Source organism: Elephantulus edwardii, unplaced genomic scaffold (genome assembly GCF_000299155.1).
Source record: "Elephantulus edwardii isolate Elephantulus edwardi_28Jun2011 unplaced genomic scaffold, EleEdw1.0 scaffold00012, whole genome shotgun sequence".
Taxonomy (NCBI): domain Eukaryota; kingdom Metazoa; phylum Chordata; class Mammalia; order Macroscelidea; family Macroscelididae; genus Elephantulus; species Elephantulus edwardii.
The window spans coordinates 5,925,550-5,948,051 of NW_006399762.1; the positions used below are offsets into that span (position 1 = coordinate 5,925,550).

Here is a 22,502-nt window from a genome sequence, read left to right on the forward strand (position 1 = left end):
ATGATGAGGTTGGCACAGGATAGGACAGCGTTCAGGTCTGTTGTGTTTGTAGGTTCACCATAAATTGTACTTGTCTCCACGATACCCACTACTACCACAAAATGATCCACACAGAATAACGACAACATCTGATCTATACTCTCTGATGCTTTTGACCAGTCTATAAACACTTGCACACGTCTTCCTGGTATTCTCTGGCTTTTAGCTCAATTTACCTAACATTACCACTGACATTAATTCTGTGCCCTCTTCTAATTTTGACTTGACTTTTTGGAAATTTCCTTTTGATACAACTGTTTTTGAAGTATCTTCACTAGAACTTCAATATATGTGGTATTAATGATATTATTTGAAAATTTTCACATTCTGTTTTGATCATCTTTCTTTGCAAATCCCAAATAATAAATCTTAAGGATGGTGAAGCTTATCTGACTTACTTTAGGCATGTTTTGTTTCGGGACCTAGTTGGAGCTCTGTTGGCCTAGTGGTAAGGAAATGTGCTGCCAACTCAAAGGCAAAGTGGTTCAAAGCTGTCACCTGCTCTGTGGGAGAAGAGATGAGTAGCCTCTTCCCATGTGATTAACTGCCTCTGAAAACCAAGTTGGAGTTTATTCCAACTTGATGGCATGTAACAAACATAAATCATTAGAAAAAGACATCATGCTAGGAAAGGTGAAGGGTCATTGAAAGTGAGGAAGATCCCCAAAAGATGGATCAATGTAGTGACTATAACATTTTACTTGAGGGTATAAGAGGTGATGAAGATGGCACAGATTGAGTAGGATTCAGATCTGTTGTTCATAAGATCGATATTAGTTGTAGTTGACCTTACAACACCTGACAACAACAACAGCAACATCCAGTCAGGTGGCCAAACGTTTGGTCTTCCACACTTCTTCACATCAAGCAGTGAGTGCTTCCAAGTTTCACATCATCTCAGTAGTTATTCATCAATTCTTAGAGCCTTGGTTGTTTTTATTTTTTCCAATGCCTTCAATGCAAATTGGACTTTTTCTTGAAACTTTCAGTTTTAATTATATGCTTCTTCCTAAAATGTTTGAATACCAACCATTTTCTTGTGATTCAGTGTCTTATCTTTTAAAAAAAATTTAGTTTATATTGGTTTGCATACAAAATTTGTGTACATTGTGTTTTACACTTTCCTTCATTCACATTGTGTTTCATACAATTATTTCCATACATTTGTATTTTATAAAATTAATCCCCATTGAATTATTCTTACAATTATCCTGTCTTTTCAAGTACCCACTGGATCTTTCCCATTTTCTTTACCCTCTCCCTCTACCCACCAAATTGTGCGGCCCTGCGGTTTCCCTCCTGTTCACCCTTACCCATCTGTTCCCTCCCATTGTATGGGAAAGTCTGCTGTCAGGAACCTCTTCAAAGTGCTAGAGAGCAATGATGTCAGTCTGGAGACTAAAGTGTGCTCGTTTCAGGTCATGGTTTTTACAGTTACTTTGTGTGCATCAGAGAGCTGGAAAAAGAATTGATGCCTTTGAGTTGTGGTGCTGGAGAAGGATATTGAACATACCATGGACTACCAGGCGAATAAATAGATCTGTCTTGGAGAGGGTGAAAGCAAGTTTCTCCTTGGAAACAAGGATTATGAAGCTCTGTCTCACATACCCTGGGCATGTGACCACGAAGTACAAATCCTTGGAGGAAGACATCATGCTTGAAAGGGTGGAGGGACAGTGCAGGAGAGGAAGACCCCCAGATGAGATGGACTGATATGGTAACTGGGGCAATGGGATTTGGTGTGTCAGAGTTAGTCAAAGCTAATTTACATAGGGACAGTAGGAGTTGTGGGTGACTAGATGGATAACAACAACAACATATTGAATACTGCATGCTTTATAGTCAGGAAGGGTGTGTGTCAAGGTTGTATTCTTTCTGCACAGGATATTAAGTTGTTATGCTGAGCAAATAATTCGCAAAGCTGGATTCTATGAAGAATGTGGCATCAGGAGTGGAGGAAAACTCATCAATAACCTGTGTTATTAACACAGATCACAGCTTTTCTTGCTTAAAGTGAAGAGACTATGAAATTCTTGCTGCAGAAGATCAAGGACTATGGCTTTCTGTGTAATTACATCTTATCAAGAAAACAAATGTCTTCACTACAGGACTGTCAACACTATGATAGAGGAAGATAGGACCAAAGCTTTCAATAATTTAATCTTTCTAGGATCAACAATCAATGATACCAGCAGTAAGGAAACCAGGAGATGTATTCCACTGAGGAAGTCTGGTCAGGGACTTCTCCAAAATGCTAAAGAGCAATGATGTCAGTTTGAAGAATAAGGTATGCCTAATTCTTCTCAGTCACCTGCTGTGCATCTGAGATCAGGACAGTGAATAAGGCTGACAGAAGAAGAATTGAACCTTTTGATTTGTTTTGTTGGAGAAGAGCACTGAACTTCCATAGACGGCCAAGAGAACAATTAGCTATGTCTTAGAAAGGGTGTAACCAGAGTTGTCATTGGAGGCAAAGATGGTGAAACTTCATCTTTCAGATTTTGGACTTGTAGCTAGGTGAGGCAGTTCTTTGGCAAGGGACACATCATGCTTGGAAAGACAGAATCAGTGAAAGAGAGGAAGACTTCCAATGAGATAGATTGACACACAACTTCAGCAATGGGCTCTAGCGTGTCAGAGATTACGAGGATGGCATACGAAAGGGCGAGATTGAAGTTGACTGTCCTTAAGGTCTCCATGAGTCATACTCGATTCAGTGACACCTAACAACTATCTATTGCTGTTATTTGTTACTATCCATTTTTAATCTGGAGACTTGATGTGTACTAGGCAGAATATTGGCTTTTCTTGCACCATCCTTGCCTAGATTATCTGGAGCATTTTTTACAATGACTCCCTGGAGTGAACCCTCGCCCCATTAGAATATGGCCCAGAAAATACACTGATTTCACACCTACAGTGTTTATTTGTATTCTGCTTTGTTTGCACTTTTAATTCTGGCACGAGTTTACAAGGTTAACATCCATTCAGCAAAACTTGAATGGCTCCCTCAAGAAGGAAGAAAGGGGAAGAGAGGAAAATGTTCATTTATAAATGAATGAAAATTCAACCTTCTGTAGGTTTTAAAGTCACAATTAAAAAATTATTATCAATGGGGAAAAGGAAGGAACTCGAGAATGCTCAGGAGAAGTAGAATAGTTTTATAAAATGACAGTATTTACAAGCACAGCAGAAGTAATCTTGTTTGAATATTCTCATTGTACAGATAAGACTCTGAAGCCCAGAGAAGATTTATAGAGTCTTAAAACTAATTGCTGCCCCTGATAGTACATTCCACAATACCAAAAACATTCTTCAGATAAAGACAGATACCTTGATACCTTGATTCTCATTGAACTCTCTGTACAAGACATTTACTCAAATTCAATTAAAATATACTGAAAAGCAAGGTGTTGATATTATCAGCTGATGGCAACCGTATATGTGCAGAGTGAAACTAGTTTATAGGGCTTTCAAGGCCAGGTCTGTCTTCTGAAGTGCAACTGAACTGTCAGCCTTTGGTAGTAATCTAGCAAGTTAATCTCTGCTACCTTGGCAAGTTATGTAGATGACACAACCCTGCTTGCTGAAACTGAGGAGAACCTGAAATGCTGCAGGGGGTCAAGGACTGCAGCCTTCAGTATGGATTGAAGCTCAGTGTCAAGAAGACAAAGATTCTCACCACTGGACCAATTGGCAGCATCAGGATGGATGGTGAAAAGATTGAGATTGTTAACAGCTTTATTCGGCTTGGCTTCATGGTCAACAGTCTGGGCACCAGCAGCAAGGAAATAAAAAAACCTATTGCAGTGGGAAAGTCTGCTGTTAGAGCTCTCTTCAGGGTACTGAAGAGCAATGGTGTCACTCTGGAGATTAAGGTGCATCTGATACAGGCTATGGTCTTTGCAATCACTCGTTATGCATCGGAGAGTTGGACAATGATTAGGGAGGATAGAAGGAAAATTGATGCCTTGGAGCTGTGGTGCTGGAGAAGAGTATTGAATGTACCATGGACTGCCAAGAAAACAAACAGATTCATCCTGGAGAGGGTTAAACCAGGCTGCTCCTTGGAGGCAAGGATTGTGGGGCTTCGTCTGACATACTTTGGACATGTTGTAAGGAGAGAGAGGTCTTTGGAGAGGGACATAATGCTTGGGAGGGTGGAGGGACGACGCAGGAGAGGAAGACCCTTTATGAGGTGGATTAATTCAGTGACTGGGGTAATCGGGATGGATGTGTCAGAGACAGTGTGATTGGCACAGGATAGAGCAGGGTTTAGGGCTGTTGTACATAGGGTCGCTGTGAGTTGCAAGCGACTCGACGGCACATAACAACATAACAACAGCAATCTTGGCAAGAGTTGTAGGTGGCTTATGACTTGTTATGTAGGCACATAATAACAGAAACAACCCTGGGACAGGTAAAAGTTTTATGTTTGTAAGAATACTAAAGATAAAAGAAATGCTAACTTGAAAATACAGGAAAAGTAATAGAAAAAGAAGTAACCTTGGGGTGAAAATATATTAGTATAAGCATGCAGTGGAAAAATTATCATGCTTGAGTGATGATATGTGAAGATTAGATTTTGTAGAATAAGGTATTTTGTTGATCATTTTGGAAGGTGACTTCATGAAGAAACAGTGAATTGGTTTCCTTTGGTCTTAATTTCTGCCAATGGATATTTGCTTGCATTTTCTGGTAGCTGATGATAACTAATCTGAAAACATAGCAGAGGGAAACTAGTAGCCACTGATGCTTGCCATATATGCCGTCTCTTCTCTCTGTTCATACATTTACAGTCTGCCTTATAGATTCCATTCAGTCTTACATTTCCTGGTACTGTGACAGTTCCCACCCGCCCCCTTTTGAAATGACTAATCCAGTTAAAATGATGTTTTCTTTGAAACATATTTTTTTAACAAGAACTAGAATTTATTCAACAAATATGTTTTGAGAAACAGTTTTTAGACACAGGTGATAAACAAAGGTGGGTGAACAGGGACAACTGTCATTGAATGCTTTATGTTGTTTGGATTTATACCCAGTAACAACCCTCCAAGGTAGATGTTATTATCTCTGTTTTATAATGTGAGGAAGAAACTAAATTGTGATGGAGAAGATAGATCAGAGTCTGAACTCAGAAAATTCTATGTTCTCTTTTTCACTGTCTTATACCTATTAAATGTATATATACTCATAAATCATAATCGTATATTTTAAACATAATTTTGCAAAATTGGGAAAATAGTAAGCTTGCTTCATTATCTACTTAAAAAATTTATAGTGGTTTATATACAAAGTTCATATGCTTTATGTTTTACACCATTATCTAGTATATTTAACTCAGCATTGTCTTTAGGATGCTCCTTTAAATTATCTACTTTGATCTGCTTCCAAAAGGTCATAGCCTTGATAACTCAGCGTGGCACTTTGACTCCACATACATGGTGTTACCCTGGGTCAGAGCTAACTAGACAGCAAGTTAAAACCACAATAAGACTTTTAAGTTTTAATGACTGTATTGAATTTTACTGATAAACCTGTCAAAAACTTCTTTGTCTTTGATACCATATTTTTATTTTCAGTGTTTCCTTTTGTTTACTACTTACACGTCCAAATGTGTTTGTGAACATGATCTTTCTTCATGTTTTAATAGATTCATGAACATATTAATCCTAATTGTTTTTAAGTCATTGTCAAATGCAGATATCTGGGAACTACCCTGAATATGGCTGTCTTGATAGCTTTGTCTTTTGACAGATTTTTTTTTTACCCCCTTGCTTTTGTCGCATATGGAAGCCCTGGTAGCCTAGTGAGTAAGGAGTTGCACTGTCAACTCAATGACGGGCAGTATAACAACAGCATATTATGTTGTTGTTGTTGCTATGTGCTTGCGACTCATAGCAACCCTATGTACAACAGCCCCAAACTCTGCTCTGTCCTGTGCCAATCTCACTGTCTCTGACACACCCATCTCGATTACCCCAGTCACCCAACCAATCTACCTCCTAGAGGGCCTTCCCCTCCTGCGCCTGCCCTCCACCCTCCAAAGCATGATGTCCTTCTCCAAGGCCCGATCTCTCCTTACAACATTACCAAAGTATGTCGGACAAAGCCTCAGAATCCTTGCCTCCAAGGAGCAGCCCAGTTTAACCCTCTCCAGGGTGAATCTGTTTGTTTTCTTAGCAGTCCATGGTACCCTTAATATTCTTCTCCAACACCAAAGCTCAAAGGCATCAGTTCTCCTATCCTCCCTAGTCATTGTTCAACTCTCTGATGCATATTATACTTTTAATTAATGCCATACATAGTATGGGGAGTGAAATAAATAGTTTATATATGAAAATGGACAGGCATGAAAAGTCTAAAATAAAGTTACTTTAAACCTAGTCTTAGTGTTTGAATACACCTAGTTAGGAACTGAGATGACTTTGTGGTATTTTCTCGCTCTTCGTACATTCAGTGCACCAATAGGCTCTAAGGGTACCTTGTGTTAAGGGCAGTGGCTCAGATGCTGGACGACTTGTGCTGCTAACCCAAAGGCTTCAGTTCACGTTATTCAAATCCACAAGCAGCTCCATGGGAGAAAGCTGAGCAGTCTCTTCCCGTGTGATTTATAGCCTGTGAAACCCATTTCTGGAGGGTCAGCTATGAGTCAGTTCTCCCACTATGTTCAGTTAGTTGATCCTCCACCCTCACCTTTCATTTCTCCCTGAATTCTTATACTACAGAAGGTTCTTCCACCATGCTCTTCTCTTCCCTCAGTAGTACACTATTGTGTGCTATGTGTTGTTATTTGGTGAGAGACATAGAGAGAGGTTCTTTGTTGTCTTGGCCCAGCCTTACTCTCATTTAAGCTTTCCCTTACTTGGGCATTGGCACTTAAGGCTTTCTTAGCATTTCTGCCCCTTAAGCTTATGACACAAAACTTTTTGCATGTGCCTTCATAATGGGTTCTTTGCAAGAAGGGGATTTTCTACCTTCTCAGTCAAAGTAGTTCTTTGAAGTTTCTTGGTTTAAATTCCTAGGCCTGATTGATTTGCTGCCCTTCATCCTCTGTGCCTGGTGGTGACAGAGTTTTCTGTTTTTCTCCCAATGACTAACAATGGCTTTCTCTTTATATGAGAGAGTGGTTTAAGCAAATAAGCTGAAATGTTGTGCCACTCTTTTTTTTAAAATAATTTAGTTTGTTTATTTTTCATTTCAATGAACATCTACAGAGATTTTGGAATTCCCTTCATTCATTGTTGCACCCTTCTCCCCGCACACACCCCCTGCCTCCTCGCCCCCCCTTTGCTCCTCTCCTTGTAAAGCAAAAGAAAAACTCCCTCATTGGTACACAATCCCCCCGCAGCTCCTCAAACCCCACCGCCCACCCCCAAATATAATCCACTCTGTAACCCTCGTTGCATACTCCTACGATAAAAATAATGCCCTAAAATATGATACTTTTAGACTATTCTCTCCCCCATAGACTTCAATGCAGTTAACATATTTCATCCAGTTTTACACCATCATCAGCATTTATACACTGACTTATAGGCTCTTCATTGCTGTGCGTTCTGGAAGCATCTAATTGCGTGCACCGATGAAGGAGTCCTTCTCTGTTCTCTTGCCTTTGGTTAACTAAGTTCTGATCCGTTTATTTGGTGATTGGCACCTCTTCTGTGATCTACCACAAGGGAACCAATTCTCTTGCTACAAAAAGGAATAATGAATAAAAGTAATAATTTTGTTGTTTTTCTGACTTTTGTCGTTGGTAGAGTTGGAACATCGCTCTTTGTACATCAGCAGTAGAAATGGAATTTAAAATAAGTTATTAATGAAATTAGTTATTTGTATTTTAAAATAGCTTAAATCTATAAAGTTAAGAGAAATATTTCAAAATGTTTTATGCTGTTAGTTTCTTATTACTATTTATCTTCATTACTATGGTTTTGATCACTACATAGTGTTTTTAACTCTTTTAAAAAGTTAATATCTATTCAGTACTTTAACCTAACCAGGTATTGACACTCCAGCATTTTTTTCCCTTTGGATTTGTCTTTGTTTCTTTATCTGTTCATTTCTTTGCTTATCTTTTTATAATCATCTGCTAGGTTGTATTTTATGCTGCAGCATTATAATCTTTCATATTTAGTTTAATAGAGTTTATTTTTCTTTTATCCTTGTTTATACTCATTACTTATATCATTATAACCTAAGAGATTGAACATGTTCATCCTGGAGAGGGTCAAACCGGGATGCTGGTTGGAGGAAAGACTTCAGAAACTTCATCTGACATACTTGCAAGGAGGGACCTGTCCTTGGAGAAGGACGTGATGCTTTGGAGAGTGGAGGGACAGTGTGGGAGAGGAAGACCCTCAATGAAATGGATTGATTCAGTGACTGGGTCATGGGGGTAAGTGTGTTGGAGACAATAAGATTGAGATAAGATAGAGCAAAGTTTAGGGCTGTTGTTGTACATAGGTTCACTATGAGTGACTCATGGCATATAACAACAACATTTATTATTTTATGTTTTTTATTTCTGTTTAAGTCACTGTTTATTAATTTACCTCTTGTTATTTTGTTAGTCTACTTTTCTTTCTCCTTTTTAAAAAAATAATTTACTTCACTTCTTTCTCTTGGTAGGTAGAATTATAAAATGTTACAACTATTCTGGAAGGCGGTTTCTCAAAAAGCTGAACATAGCAATTCCATATGACCCAGATTTTCTACTGCTAGGAATATACTCTAAGGAAAATAGAACTGAGACTCAAATGGAGACTTATGTATACCAGTGTACAAATCATTGTACATTGTACATAGCAATACTATTCACAATAGCAAGAAAATGGAAACAGCTTAAATGTCCATCAGCAAACTAATGGATTGAGAAACTGTGGTACATTCACACAATGGAATACTATGCAGCACTCAGGAACAATGGTTTAGAAAAATACTATATAACATGAGAGAGGTTAGACAGCACTATGTTGAGTTAACTCAGTATAATAAAGGTTCAGTCTTATAAGGACAAATACAGCATAAGACCATTATTGTAAAAGTAGAAGGATAAGAGGGAACACAGGGTCTGAGAGTGGGGAGGGGGAGAAATCACGAGGTCACAGTGTTACAGTTTAGTGGGTGGAGGGAGGAGGTGATGGAATTAGGGACAATAGAGTAGGAACCTGAAAAGATGGTGTAATAGTGGACATTGATAAATGGTGATTAATTTTATAAAACACAGTGTATGGGAATGATCATATGAAACACAATGTAAATGAAGGCATTGGTGAAATAAAGTGTATATAAGTGGAACATAATGCATACAAATTTTGTATACAAACCAATATAAAACATGTTAATTTACTTCCCTTCTTTCTCAATCAGATGTACATGATACCATTATTATTTGAAAGGTAGACAATTCCTGATAGTTTATTATTCCCTTTTACATTCTCTTTCCGTGAGTGTCTTCAACCATGAAATTTTAGGAATATTTTATCTTTCTGCCCTCTTTTCCCATCGCTTAAGTTTTGATGAAATGAGTTATCATTGAATATATTATTTTTTAAAAAGTGTACCTCTGTGGTTTAGTTTAGAAGTTGTTATATAGCTGTGTTACTGGTATACAGTACATATCTGGTTATACTTTGTACTATTTAAGTGTTTAAGTCCATTACTCATCTTTTATTTTTTGCCCCTTTGTTACAGTTTATTTTTTACCTAGTCAGAAACTTTTGTGGTTTTTTCCCCCCTCAGTTTAGTTACATAGTACTAAATATTCTCTCTGACATTATGTATTGTAGAGTTTATCTTTCAATATGGTTTTCTTTCATAGCCATTGAACTTGACTCTGCCATTTGGATATGGGGCGAGGGATATGTGAATAGGCCTGGTGAGCCCATCCATAAGGGAATTGCCTATCTTGCCATTCCAAGGGAATTGGCTGGTCTCAACAATAAATTTGAGAGATACCAGTAGCAAAGATTATCTCTCACGACTAGCAAAGGATAAGTAGACATGCAATGGATGCCTTTTAGGATCAGACATTCTTGCTCCTGTTACACTTAAAGCATCAGCAGCTATGGCCGAAGCAGAGAACTAGAGTCAACATGAGTTAGAACAGTTACCCCCCAACCCCATGGACAGAACAGAGATAAACGTTTGTCCAAGTTTTTTTGACAACTTTGAGGGAGGTGGTGCGAGCCAGTATTAGGAGGATTGAGAACTTAGTAACACTGGCCTTAAGCTGCAAAGCTCAAGGCTGAGTTGTCTGCAAGCACATTTCAGAAGCAGTCCTGAGTGAATTCTGCTATTAACCTGGAATATATAACCTTTTAACTTCCCCAGTATGGTACCGTGTGGTCTGTGAACTATCACATTGGGTTTGAGACCCAGTAAAGCAGTAAGATTGGTGTTGAGATGACTAGAAATTGGTACAGGAGCATGAAAGACAAGTCTGGGTTCATGGGAATTGGTGGTGTGCTGTTCATGTGGACATTTCCCCTTTGTGAAGTTGGTAAAAGGCTGTCCCCATGGAATCCTTGCTCTTTTTATTGTATGCTATCATTACTCTTTTTAATTTTGACTATAAAGGATTTATTGATTGGGTAATTGATTTTCAGTTTGTTGCCTTGTCTCTTTGTTAATATTTTTCTCATGGTTTTGAAGGTTGTGAAGTTCAGATTCTGTCAGATTCTGATCCTGTCCTCTTCTCTAAATAGCCTCTTCTTTTTCCTAAGTTTGTAACGTCTTTATTTTTGTATTGTTGTTAGGTACCATAGACTTAAATTCTGACTCACAGCCCCTCCCTGTAACAAACTAGTCATTTCTATAGTAATAGATTGCTAGGTCTTTCTCTTGTGGAACTTTTGGGTGGGTTCAAACTGCTAGCTTTTAGGTTATCAGCAGAATACGTGACAATTGTACCAGTAAAGCTCCTATTTTTGTCATCCAGTTCCGTAACTATACCACAATATGTCATTTTCATCTTTCTAGAAATAAAATGAGCCTATTTATCGAAACTCATTGCTGCTGAGTTGATTCCAACTTTCAGTGACTCTACCAGTGATGCCATTGCTGATGTCAGATGGATCCTGGCTGAAAGTAGAGAATACCAGTAGAATGTCCATGTTTTATTGACTATGAAAACACGATTGACTGTGTGGATCATAAAAATCTATGGCCAATAGTGAGATGATTGAGAGTCCTCGAGCATGTAGTTGTGGTCATATGAAACTTATACCACACCAGGAAGTTGTTGGCCACATGGAACAAGGGAACACTGCAAGGTTTAAAATCAGGAAGGGTATGTGTCAGGATTGTGTCCTTTCTCAATACCTATTCAGAGAGGCTAGACTTGATGAAGAGGAATACAGCATCAGGATCAGAAAAACACTCATCAACTACCTGCAATCAACACGCATGGTTCCAGCAAGTCAGGAGATACATTGCCTTGGGCAAATTTGCTGTCAGGGACCTCTCCAAAATACTGAAGAGCACTGTTGTAGTTTGAAGACTAAATAGTCTTTATTTTGGCTGTTGTCTTTTCAGTTACTTTGTAGGCATCTGAGAGCTGACAGTGGGTAAGGATGAGAGAAGAATTGATGCCTTTAAGTTTATGGGGTTGGAAAAGCATACTAAAGATCCCATCGACTGCCAAAAGAACTAACAAATAGGTCTTTGAAAAAGTGTAACTATAGTGCTTCTTGGACGTGAAGGATGGAGAAGTTTCATCTCATACTTTGGACATGTATGAGAGGCTATGCCTTGGAAAGGAACATCATACTTGGCAGGATGGAGGGTCAGTGAAAGAGAGAAAGAACCCCCCTCTCAGTTGGATTGACAAGGTGACTGTAGCAATGGGCTCTAGGGTTTCGGAGATGATGCGGATGGTGTAGGATAGGACAGGGCTCAGGTCTGTTTGTCATAGTGTTGCTGTGAGTTATAATTATCTTGATGGCACCTAACAATGACAACAACACAGGACAGAGTAGAACTTTGCATAGAATTCCTGTAAAAAGAGTAAGGGCCACATGGTGATAGCCATGTATGACTTTTACTGACTTCATATAAGGGAACTGTTCCCATCAATATCACAAAACCAATTCCCATTGTGGTCACACATGTCCCCTATGCTCCAATACCTCTTCTACTCATCTCAACACCTATCTATAGCTTTCATGGATTTAAAATCTGAGGTGCTAGCTCATACACCATACAGAACCATGTTATGGAAGTAAAAAAGTTATAGATTAGTAGTAGAATACAGCCGGGACAGCTTTTGAAATAAGTTCACAGGCACATCAGCCTTGAGCCCCATGGGGTTAGGACATTGTTAAAAAGTTCTCAGTCCTTCAAATTAACATTTGACTAATTGCCCAACAAACTTGGGCAAAGGCTCTTAGCTCTGGTTCCAGTGGTGTAACAGTCCTAACGTAGCTGTCTCACATCAGGTCTCTAGTTCAGCCATGGTTGCACTTTTCCTAATGGTGAGGTTTCTTTACCAGTGCTAGTGAGGGCTCATTCTGCTGCTAGAGCATTTCAATTTATAGGTGAGACTAGCCAATCCCATTGTAGATTGTTGAGACTGTTCAATACCTTTGTGGAATGATAAGATAACTAATCCCCTTGTGAATAAGCTAACAAACCCTATTTGTATAGTCTGCCTATCCACAAAATCAGGTCAGATCAGATGGTTAGGAGAATCATATTGACAGTTAGACTCCATAGTTTCCAAGGCTGCAAATCTTTGCAGAAGCAGACTGCCTTATCTTTCACAGAGTGGTTCGTGAGTTTGACTTCTTGACTTTTTAAGTCGTTTATTTGTATTTAAGCAATGTGTCACCAAGACTCCCTACTATTCCGTACTTTGATTTTTCTTCATTTTAGAAAATTTTGTTTCTTAACTCTTTCAACTTTTTATTTTTAAAAATTTTCAAGATCTGTGTTTTTATATATTAGATCTCCTGTAATTATTCTCCAGTGGTTTGTTATTAACCCCTTCATAGTTCTTATTTGAAATGCATCTTTAATTTTAGTCTTGGTCTTTCTCTTTTTTAACATTCACATTTTAAAAGTATTTGAGACATCACAGTTTTAATTCGTACCAGCTTATATTTTACTGTGTCCCTTATTTTCCTCTCTGATCTTTCTCTTCTCTACCAATTAGACCTTCTTGTAAATCTCATTTCTCTTTCTTCATTCATTGATGCTGAAAACTTAGGTGGTTTTTTTTTCCTCCCCCTGGGATTGCAGGATGAAAAAGAATGTGAGCTAGAACTTCCTCCTCATTACTTATTTCCAAGTTTTTCTCATGATCCTCTAGTTTTCAGTCTTCAGGCCTGGCTCCAATGAAATTCTCCAGTTTATTACTTGGCCCTCAGGAGAGAATACCTCACAACAGTTCTTTGTTACTTTGTCTTACTTATGCCCACTTTTCCCATAGAGTTTACTGGACAAGCAAGTAATTTTGAAGAGGAATGATGGCACTTTCAGGTCACCCTATTCTCAGAATCCCCCTCTTCTATGAAACTTTCTAGCATTTTCTTTTTTATATTTAATTCCATTATATCTTGGGTAGTATGCTTTTTTCTGAAATCTGCTGTCTGCTTGAAATAGTAGAGAAACTGTGATAACCAGAACTTGGATTTTTGTTCTGCCTGAACATGAGAAGATCCTTGGTGGCATAGTCTGTAACTTACTGGACCACTAACGGAGAGAAAAGTCATTGGTTGAAATCTACTAGATACTGTGAGGGAGAAAGCTAGGCAGCCTCCTCTCCTAAATGTTTACAGCTTCAGAAACCACTTAGGTTGTTGCTGTGCATAGGAACTGACTGCACAGCAGTGGGTTTGGTTTTCATAACAAGAAGTTGATAGGTAGGAATTTGCTCAGAATGACAGGGTGAAAGCCTTTGTAGTTCTCTTGGCCTTTATTTTGTGGTTCCACAATGGTCACTTCCACCTCAGCTGACATATTTAGATTTCAGGTAGGCAGAAAGGAGTAACTTGGGCAGCAGGATGTATTTTTGAGGAGTTCAGCCTTCATTTATAAGCTTTTCAGAAAATGATGACTATGATCTTTGCTTGCTCATCTCCCTGTCTAAATGTTGTTGTGGTTAGGTTCCATCTAGTTGAGTATGACTCCTAGCGACCTTATGAACAATAAATTAGAAACCCTGTTCTATCCTGTGCCAGCCTCACAATCTCTGGCACACTCAAGCCTATTGCTGCAGTCATTGTGTCAATCCACCTACTTGAGAGTCTTCTCTTACACTGTACCTCTACCTTTTTTAATCATTAAGTCCTCCAAGGAATAGCCAGCCTCTTCTAACAGCATGCCCAAAGTATGTGAGATGAAGCATTATCAGCTTTGCCTTGAAGAAGCACTCCGGCTGCACCTTCTCTGAGACATACCTGTTTGTTCTTTTGATTGTCCATGGGATGTTCAGTACTCTAAAAAATATTTTGGAAGAAATTGAAGAAATCTTGAGTATGAGTTGGTATTTTATGGCAGTAGGAAATTGATATCATTAATGTTTGATGCTTAAATGGTTATTTTGGTTATATAGGAAAATGTTATTGTATGAAGCTTTTTAGATGCTTCTAAAGGAGAAGCTAGTAAAAGCACTTTTTCTAGGTAGATACATTAGTACCTTCACAATTAGTGTTGTACTGAGAAAGAAGAGGATGGGGATGTTGGGAGGAAGTTAGTTTGTGCTCAACATTAAAACTAGGGAAAGAAGATAGATGTTTTTCATATTGAACTTTTTAGAAGTACATGTTATACATTGTTGGAGGCCTAATTGTATTGCAAATGAGCCCAGATGCACAGTAGTTTAACACAGAAACATAATTATGTCCAAGTGGGAACTCTAGACTCCTCCTGTGGAATATCATCATTATATCAAATGTAAATTATTCAACTGCAGAATGATTCTCTTTTAACATAACTTACTTCATCTATTTGCATATTTTTCAATTTTCTATTCTATTTTCAAAGCAAATTACAGACATTTAAGAGATTCGGCATAAATGTTTCATATAATAACATTTTCCTAAATAACCATAATGCCATTTAAAGATGCAACAAAAATTTCCTAATGACTTTAAATACTAACTCATCTTCAAATTTCTTCACTCTCTTTTGAAATATTTTTACAGTTGTTTCTTCTTAAACCTGGGTCTTATTAAGGAGTATACCTTGCATTTTTTTTGTTTGTATCTTTTAAATATCTTTTGAACAGCCTCCCCTTCTGTTTTTTAAAAACAGAATTTCTGAAAAGGTTAGACTTTTTTTTTTTTTTAGAATGAGGCAAGGGTTAAATTTGTTATTCATTGAATTGCTGTGAATCATAGAGAGACCTCTGTTGGCCAAGTGGGTAGAAAGTTACGCTATCAAGCCAAAGGTGGGTAATTTTAATAGAAAGATTTCTAACATCAGAAACTCAGTGGAGGATCACTGTGAGCTGGAATTGATTGGACCTGCAGGGAGTTTGGTTTGGTTTTGGTTTATTTATAGGTCAACATTCTTCTATATGTGATAACAAGATTGGGATTGGAGGAAGACGAGGAGGAAGACTTATCAACAACCTATGTAATGGAAATAACACAACTTTATTTACAGAAAGTAAAGGCTTAAAGCACTTACTGAAGAAGTTAAATAATACAGTATTCTATATGGGTTATTTGTAAACAACTGAAACAGTACATAGATAGGGAACTGCCAGACGTTCAAGCAGGATTTAGAAGAGGCTGTGGCACCAGGGATCTCATTGCTGATGTCCAGTGGATCCTGACTCAAAATACAGAATACCAGAAGAATGTTTATTTGCGCTTTACTGACTATGCAAATGCAGTTGACTGTATGGATCATAACAGTTGGGGCTGACATTGAAAATAATGTAAATCCTAGAGCATTTGCCTATGCTCATGCAGAACCTATACTTGGGCCCAGAGGCTCTTGTATGAACAGAGGAGGGGAGCACTGCATGGTTTGGAATTGGAAAGGAAGTGCGCCAGGGTTGTATGCTCTCTCCATACCTATTCATTCTGTATGCTAAGCAAATTATTCACGAAACTGAGTTCTATGAGGAGGAATGTGGCAACAGGATTGGAGGGAGACTCATAAATAACCTGCATAACACAACCTTGCTTGTTCAAAGTGCAGCGGACTTGAAGCACATCTTGCAGAAGATCAAGGAATGCAGCCTTCCATATGGATTGCATCTCAATATCAAGAAAAGAAAGATTCTTACCACTGGACCAATAAGAAGCATCATGATGGGTGGAAAGGAGATTGAAACTGTCAACTGCTTCATCTTACTTGGATCCACAATTAACACCCTTGCTACCAGCAGTCAGGAAATAAGGAGACACATTGCACTGGGAAAATCTGCAATTAGAAACTTCTACAAATTATTGAGGAGTAGTGATGTCAGTTTGAGGACTAAGATTTATGACTTTTCTGGAAACCAGATGATTTTCCACTTTGGACTTGACTCTCAGCACAGCTTTTTATGTTCAGACCACTTGTTGGAAGTATGAAGAGCATGGAGAAAGAATCAGTTCAATATCTTATCAGAAGTTGAATGTTAAGTAACTTAGACAAAAACGGAGTAAATTAGAGTTTATGTTGTGCTTTCTTTAGTTAACATTTTAAATGTATTTTCAATCATTATTAGGTTTGGAAATTAGAAGTTGTTTTTTTTCCTTTTCTTTTTCCAGAAGAGGTCTATCAGGCTCTTTTGGTAACTTGATTTTGCAACTAATCCATTTTCAATGTGATTATTTCTATTCAGGGTGAAAAGTTTGGACCATTTGCTGGAGAGAAGAGAATGCCTGAAGATTTGGATGAAAATATGGATTACAGGTTGATGTGGGAGGTAAGGATGCAATTATTACTTGAAATATTTAGAATTATTCTCTTCATAGTATTTAATGCATTTGCAAAGCCGAGTAAACGTGTATTGATTTCAGTCCAGTATTTAAGCATTAAAATGATTTTGTTTTAAGGAAACTGATTAAATTGAAAGCATTTTTAAAGATGTTGGTTGATTACAATGTCTTGTGATACAGACCTTCTAGAATTTTATAATTCATGAATGAAGAAAAAGTTTTCCATGTAAAGGTGTTTGGATTTAAAAATAAGCATGTCTCTTGTACTTAATTTGCAATTTGATTTCTGGAAATGGAATTATACTTTTCCTTTAATGAGACATTTATTTTCCCATTGTGACTCTAATTGCATAGCAAAAATTTAGGGCTCCTTGTAGAAACAAAAATCCTAAAGCTTATTTTTAAAAACATGTGTTTAGGAAGCTGTGTCAATATAGATAGATTTTCCTAAGGTCTCACCTCCTCGTCAGGTGTCTGTATGTATGTGCAACTCATACGTAGACTGTATATCATGTATTGTGAGAAGTTAAAAATTAAAAATTCTCAAGTACTTTCTTTCCTTTAGAGAAAGAAGAGTTGAGTTGGAAATAGGAAGACATAAATAAAGAGGTTATGGAAGTATAAACTTGGGGGAAAAAAACTTAGCCCAAAATTTGTATTTCATGGATTTTTTAAGAGTATGAGAAATGAGAATCATAAAGTCAGAAAGGTTTAGAATACTGAACTAAAAAACTATATTTATAAATAATCTCTCTGAGAGTGTATTTTTTGTAACAAACAAAGAACATCAGTAAATATGACCAGGTTATGAGTAAGATATTATTAAAAGTTGTGACTGAAAAAAGTGAAGAAAATAATAATAATCTAATTCTCCCTGTAATTTAAAGTGGAAAAATATTACTGACATTACCTTAACATACTTGTTTAATTGTTTATTTTAGGAACCTAAAAATATTTTTAATGGCTTTTGCTAATTTTGAACCAAGTCTTAATTATCTCAGCAGTAATTCTTTTTCTGTGAATGTCACAGAAATCCCTGCTATATATGACAATATGTAATCTAAATAAATTATAAATGATAAAAATAAGTTGTTACTTTAGTGGTTTTTGATATTATGTTTATAGTTTCTAAAACATTTTGGTGTGATGGTCAATTTAACGTTTTATACGACTAAGTGTAAGGTATTATTAGACAGATAATGATTATAATTTTTCTGAATTGCTTATAAGTACCTTGAGAAGGCAGTTTTTCTATTGTTCTGTTTACTGACTCATAATTCAGTGATAGTTTTGCTTTGTTTATTTCTGTTGCATTTGAAGTCTATATTTCTTCTTTTGGTATTGCATACCATTCTGGAACCCAAAGACTTAAATTTTGTTCAGGCTATGTTATAGTAACCTATTGGTTGTTAGTCCCTAATTTATTTAATATATTACTTTATGTTCCTATTTTGAATAAATAATTCTTGTACTTAGTAAGAAGGAGCACTGGTGAGTACCATTTCAGGCTGTTAACCAAAAGGTAGGTAGTTGTAGTATACCAGCTGATCCACAAGATAAAGTTAAGCAATTTCATTTTGTAAAGATTTACAGCCTTGGAATCCTGATGGAGGCTCAGCATGAGTTGGAATCAGCTCGGTGGCAGAAGGTCTATTTTTTTTTAAGTACTTATTAAGAAGTCCCTGGGTAGTGCAAACTGTTCCCATGTTTGGCTGCTAACCGTAAAGGTCAGTGATTTGAGTGTACTTTTGAAAACTTCTCAGGGAACTCTGAAAAAGTCATCCATTGAAAACTTTACACACTTGGATCTCCATAGACTGACGTTGATTTGAGAGTAACTGACCTATGGTATAGTTAATCTGAAATGGTATTTAAAGTGTCTTTTTGGGAGCTCTGGTAGACTAGTAGTAAGACACTGTGCTGCAATCCTAAAGCACACAGTTTAAATCTAGCCACTGCTCTGAGGGAGAAGGATGGGCAGTCTCCTCCTGTGTGATTTACTACCTCTGAAAGCCCACTGGAGGGTCAGGTGTGAATTTGTTCTGACTGGACACAAAAACAGAAACACCACCATTTAATTCATGGTAAGCGAAAGAATTCCTTAATAGATTGTTATGCAAGTGCTGCTTAGAATTATTTATAGAAATGCTTTAGGGAAGATTTTCCTTTACAAAACTGCCAAAATAAAGTCTTTTTTCTTGGGGCTGATTATTTACATGATTTTTAAATGCACTGTAGCTACATCTTTGAATTCTCTGCTAACCATCATGTATATTCCTTCTCAAAGCAGTAGTTATCCAAGCAGAGGTTACAGAACCTAAGTCAGATACTGGTGATCATGTGTGGAACATGAAGTCCAGTTTCAGGTCCATATTCTCTCTAATGGATCTTGAAGATCCTTTCTTGTCTCTCTCAGCTAGCAGTTAGTAGCCCTGGGGTTGTTTGGCTTGCAGCTGCCACATGGTTCCATCTCTACAGCCATCGTCACATGGCCGTCTTCTCTTTGGGTTTCTTCGTCTTTTCTCTTTTATGAGGACACTGTTCATAGTGGATTAAGGCCAGCTTTTCTCTAGTTTGATCTCATGCTAATTGATGACATATTTAATGACTTGTCAAATAAGTTCACTTTACTGGTGTCTAGGCTAAGAACTTCAACTTCTGTGCGATATACAATTCAATCCATAAAACTCTTTATAACCTCAAAAGTTGAAGCTTGAAAATTATTGATGCTGACTGCTTTAGAACATCACTGTACTTTTATTCTTTCGGAATAGCCCAGTAGAGCTGAGCTTGAAGACTCAAGAAACTAGGTCTTTTCTGTCCATAATGCTCCCTGATAACCTTAAATTACTACTTTTAGTTTAAATTAATTTCAGAATTTTATTTAAAAGTTAGTTTAGCAGAATCTTGAACTACTTAAGTCATAGGACATTTACAGACCTTGAAGTTGGAAATCTCAAACATTTACGATTAACTCTCAAATGACAATTATTAATATGGGTCAGGATCATACCATATTTGTTCTTTTGTATTATGTTACCAAGAGTGAAACAGATCCTAATGACAATAATAATAACAGGTGGGAATTTAGTGCCTAATTGTAGATTCTTTTCTATGATAATTAGATATAATGAACACAGTTCTCTTTCCATTATCAAAAGACTTTTTGCCTACCTTTTGCCTAGTAGTTTAGAACTTGAGATATATTTTGCTCCACTTGCTACCTGCTCAAGCTAACATCCAGCCAGCCATGTGCTGTTGCTAAAACTCTCAGTAATTTTTTTGCCTTTAACTCTCCAAGACGTTATATTTCTGTAATATTTTCCAGAGAAGGTCAAGCAGCAGCTTACATATTTCTCCACAGCACCGAGTATGTCATCTCAGTACATACCTTTATATTTTGGCAGCTGTAGAATCTAATTTAGAAGAATGGGAGTGGGAATCCCAGTGCTCATGCAACACCAGGGCTCTTGTTCAAACAGAGCGAGAGAACACTACATGGTTTAAAATGAAGAAAGAAGTGTATCAGGGTTGTTTTCTCTCTCTACATCTATTCAATCTGTATAATTTGCTCAGCAAATTATTTAGATGCTGGATTCTATGAAAATGAATGTGACATCAGGATTGGAGGGAGACCCATCAATAATCTGCATTATGCAGGTGACACAGCTTTGCTTGCTGAAAGTGAAGAAGTCTTGAAGCACTTATTGCAGAAGATTAAAGAACACAGTCTTCAAATGAATTGACTCTCAATGTCAAGAAAACAAAGGTTCTTACAAGGAAACATGATAGATGGAGAAATTGAAACTACTTCATCTTATTTGGGTGCACTGTTAACACCCTAGGTACCAACAGTCAGGTTATCAGGAGATGTATTGCACTGGGAAAGTCTACAGTTAGGGATCTTTCCAAATTATCGAGGAGTAATGATGTCAGTTCAAGAACTAAGGGTGAGTTTGCTTCAGGCCATGGTCTTTCCGATCACTTGCTGTCTGTCCATTTGGGAGCTGGACAGTGAATAAAGATGACAAAAGAAGAATTGATGCCTTTCAGTTGTGGTGCTGGAGAAGAGTACTGAATATCTCATGGACTGCCAAAAGAATAAGCAGATCTTGGAGATTGTGCAACCATAGTACTCTTTGCAGGTCAAAGATGATGAGACTTTGCCTCACATACTTTGGGCATATTGATAGGAGGTGCTATTCTTTAGAGAGGGACATGATGCTTGGAAAGGAAAGAGGACCGACAAAGAAGACCCTCACCCAAGTGGATGATAGGGTGATTGCAGCAGTGGGCTTTAATGTGTCAGGAATTGTGAGGATGGCACATGGTTCATACCTGGTTTTCATAGGGTCGCTATGGGTCATACGCGACTTGATGGCAATTAACAGCAGCAGCAGCAGCAGCAGCAGCAGCAGCAATCTAATTCAAGTTACATATTTTCTTCATAACTAATCTGTTACTCAGGTGTTCTGAAATGACTACTAGTAAATCTTCTCTTCATAGATGTTCTCTGTTATCACTTAATAAAAAAATTTTTTGTCAAATAGCCTGCCTGGTAAGTTGTCAAGTTGGGCCTTTTTGTAGTTCTTAAAGTGGAATCATATATTCCTGAATTTTATGTCTATTTGGAGATCACAAAAGTCTTAACTATATCCATATCTCACTGTGTTAGTTTTTCATGCTAAGCCCTTTATCGTCTTTTCAGATCAGTGTTTCAGTAGTTGAGCTGATACCTTTGGCTCTTCACTGATGGATTGTGCAGTCAGAGCTGGATACTCAGTTCAGTAATTACTAGGTGGTTCTCTGGGAACAAATAGTGCTCATAGTTAGCTGGTAAAGAATTCACAGACATAGTATCAAAGAACAGATAGAAACTGGAGACTCAAGTGAAATATCCAGTTCTTAATGTTGATCATAAATGAAAAAAGGTAAAAATCTGTTATTTAAATGAAGATTGAGTGTTTTTTTTTCGATTATATCATCTTCCTTGATACAATCCTGGAGGCACATTAGAACAGTGAAATAGACCTTAAACTTTGCTTTTTGAAAAAGAGATTCTTTTCTTAGACAGAGCATGACATCTTGTAAGGCCTCCGGATGTAACACATTGTGAGATGCATAAGTATTATACTACTTCCAGGGAGACTGAGAGAAGATTTTGAAATTTCTCTAAAATTTGCCCTCTTGAGGGTAGATGAACACGGTATTTTTATATTTGAGGGCAGGCAGTGGCTTTCTTGTTGTGTGGTGCTGTGGAGGTGACTCTGACTCTACATACAGCAGAACAAAACATTGCCAGGTATGATACACCCTTCATAATTGTTGCTGAGTTGGAACTCATTGTTGCAGCCACTGTGTCAATTTGTTTTAGTGAAGATCCCTCATTTTTGGCCTGCCTCCTGCTTTACCAAAATGTGAAGGTTAAGATTGTGTGTCACTTTGACTGCTTATGGTTCTCTAGTTTTGTCAGTTGTTGTGTAGTCAGTCCGTTGATGAGATTTGATCCAGTGTAATATGGCCTGAGGCTCAATGTCAAGAAGACAAAGATTCTCACCACTGGACCAATTGGCAGTG

The 22,502-nt window shown here is 37.5% G+C and overlaps 1 protein-coding gene across 2 annotated transcripts in view; it reads left to right on the plus strand.

The window, feature by feature from the left end:
• PRDM5 (PR domain containing 5) overlaps window positions 1–22,502 on the plus strand; it is a 341,046-nt gene that overhangs the window by 11,414 nt on the left and 307,130 nt on the right. For both annotated transcript variants that reach the window (XM_006881055.1, XM_006881056.1), the window contains exon 2: window positions 16,829–16,912. In XM_006881055.1, the coding sequence (XP_006881117.1) occupies window positions 16,829–16,912 (84 nt within the window). The remainder of the gene's footprint in view (window positions 1–16,828; window positions 16,913–22,502) is intronic.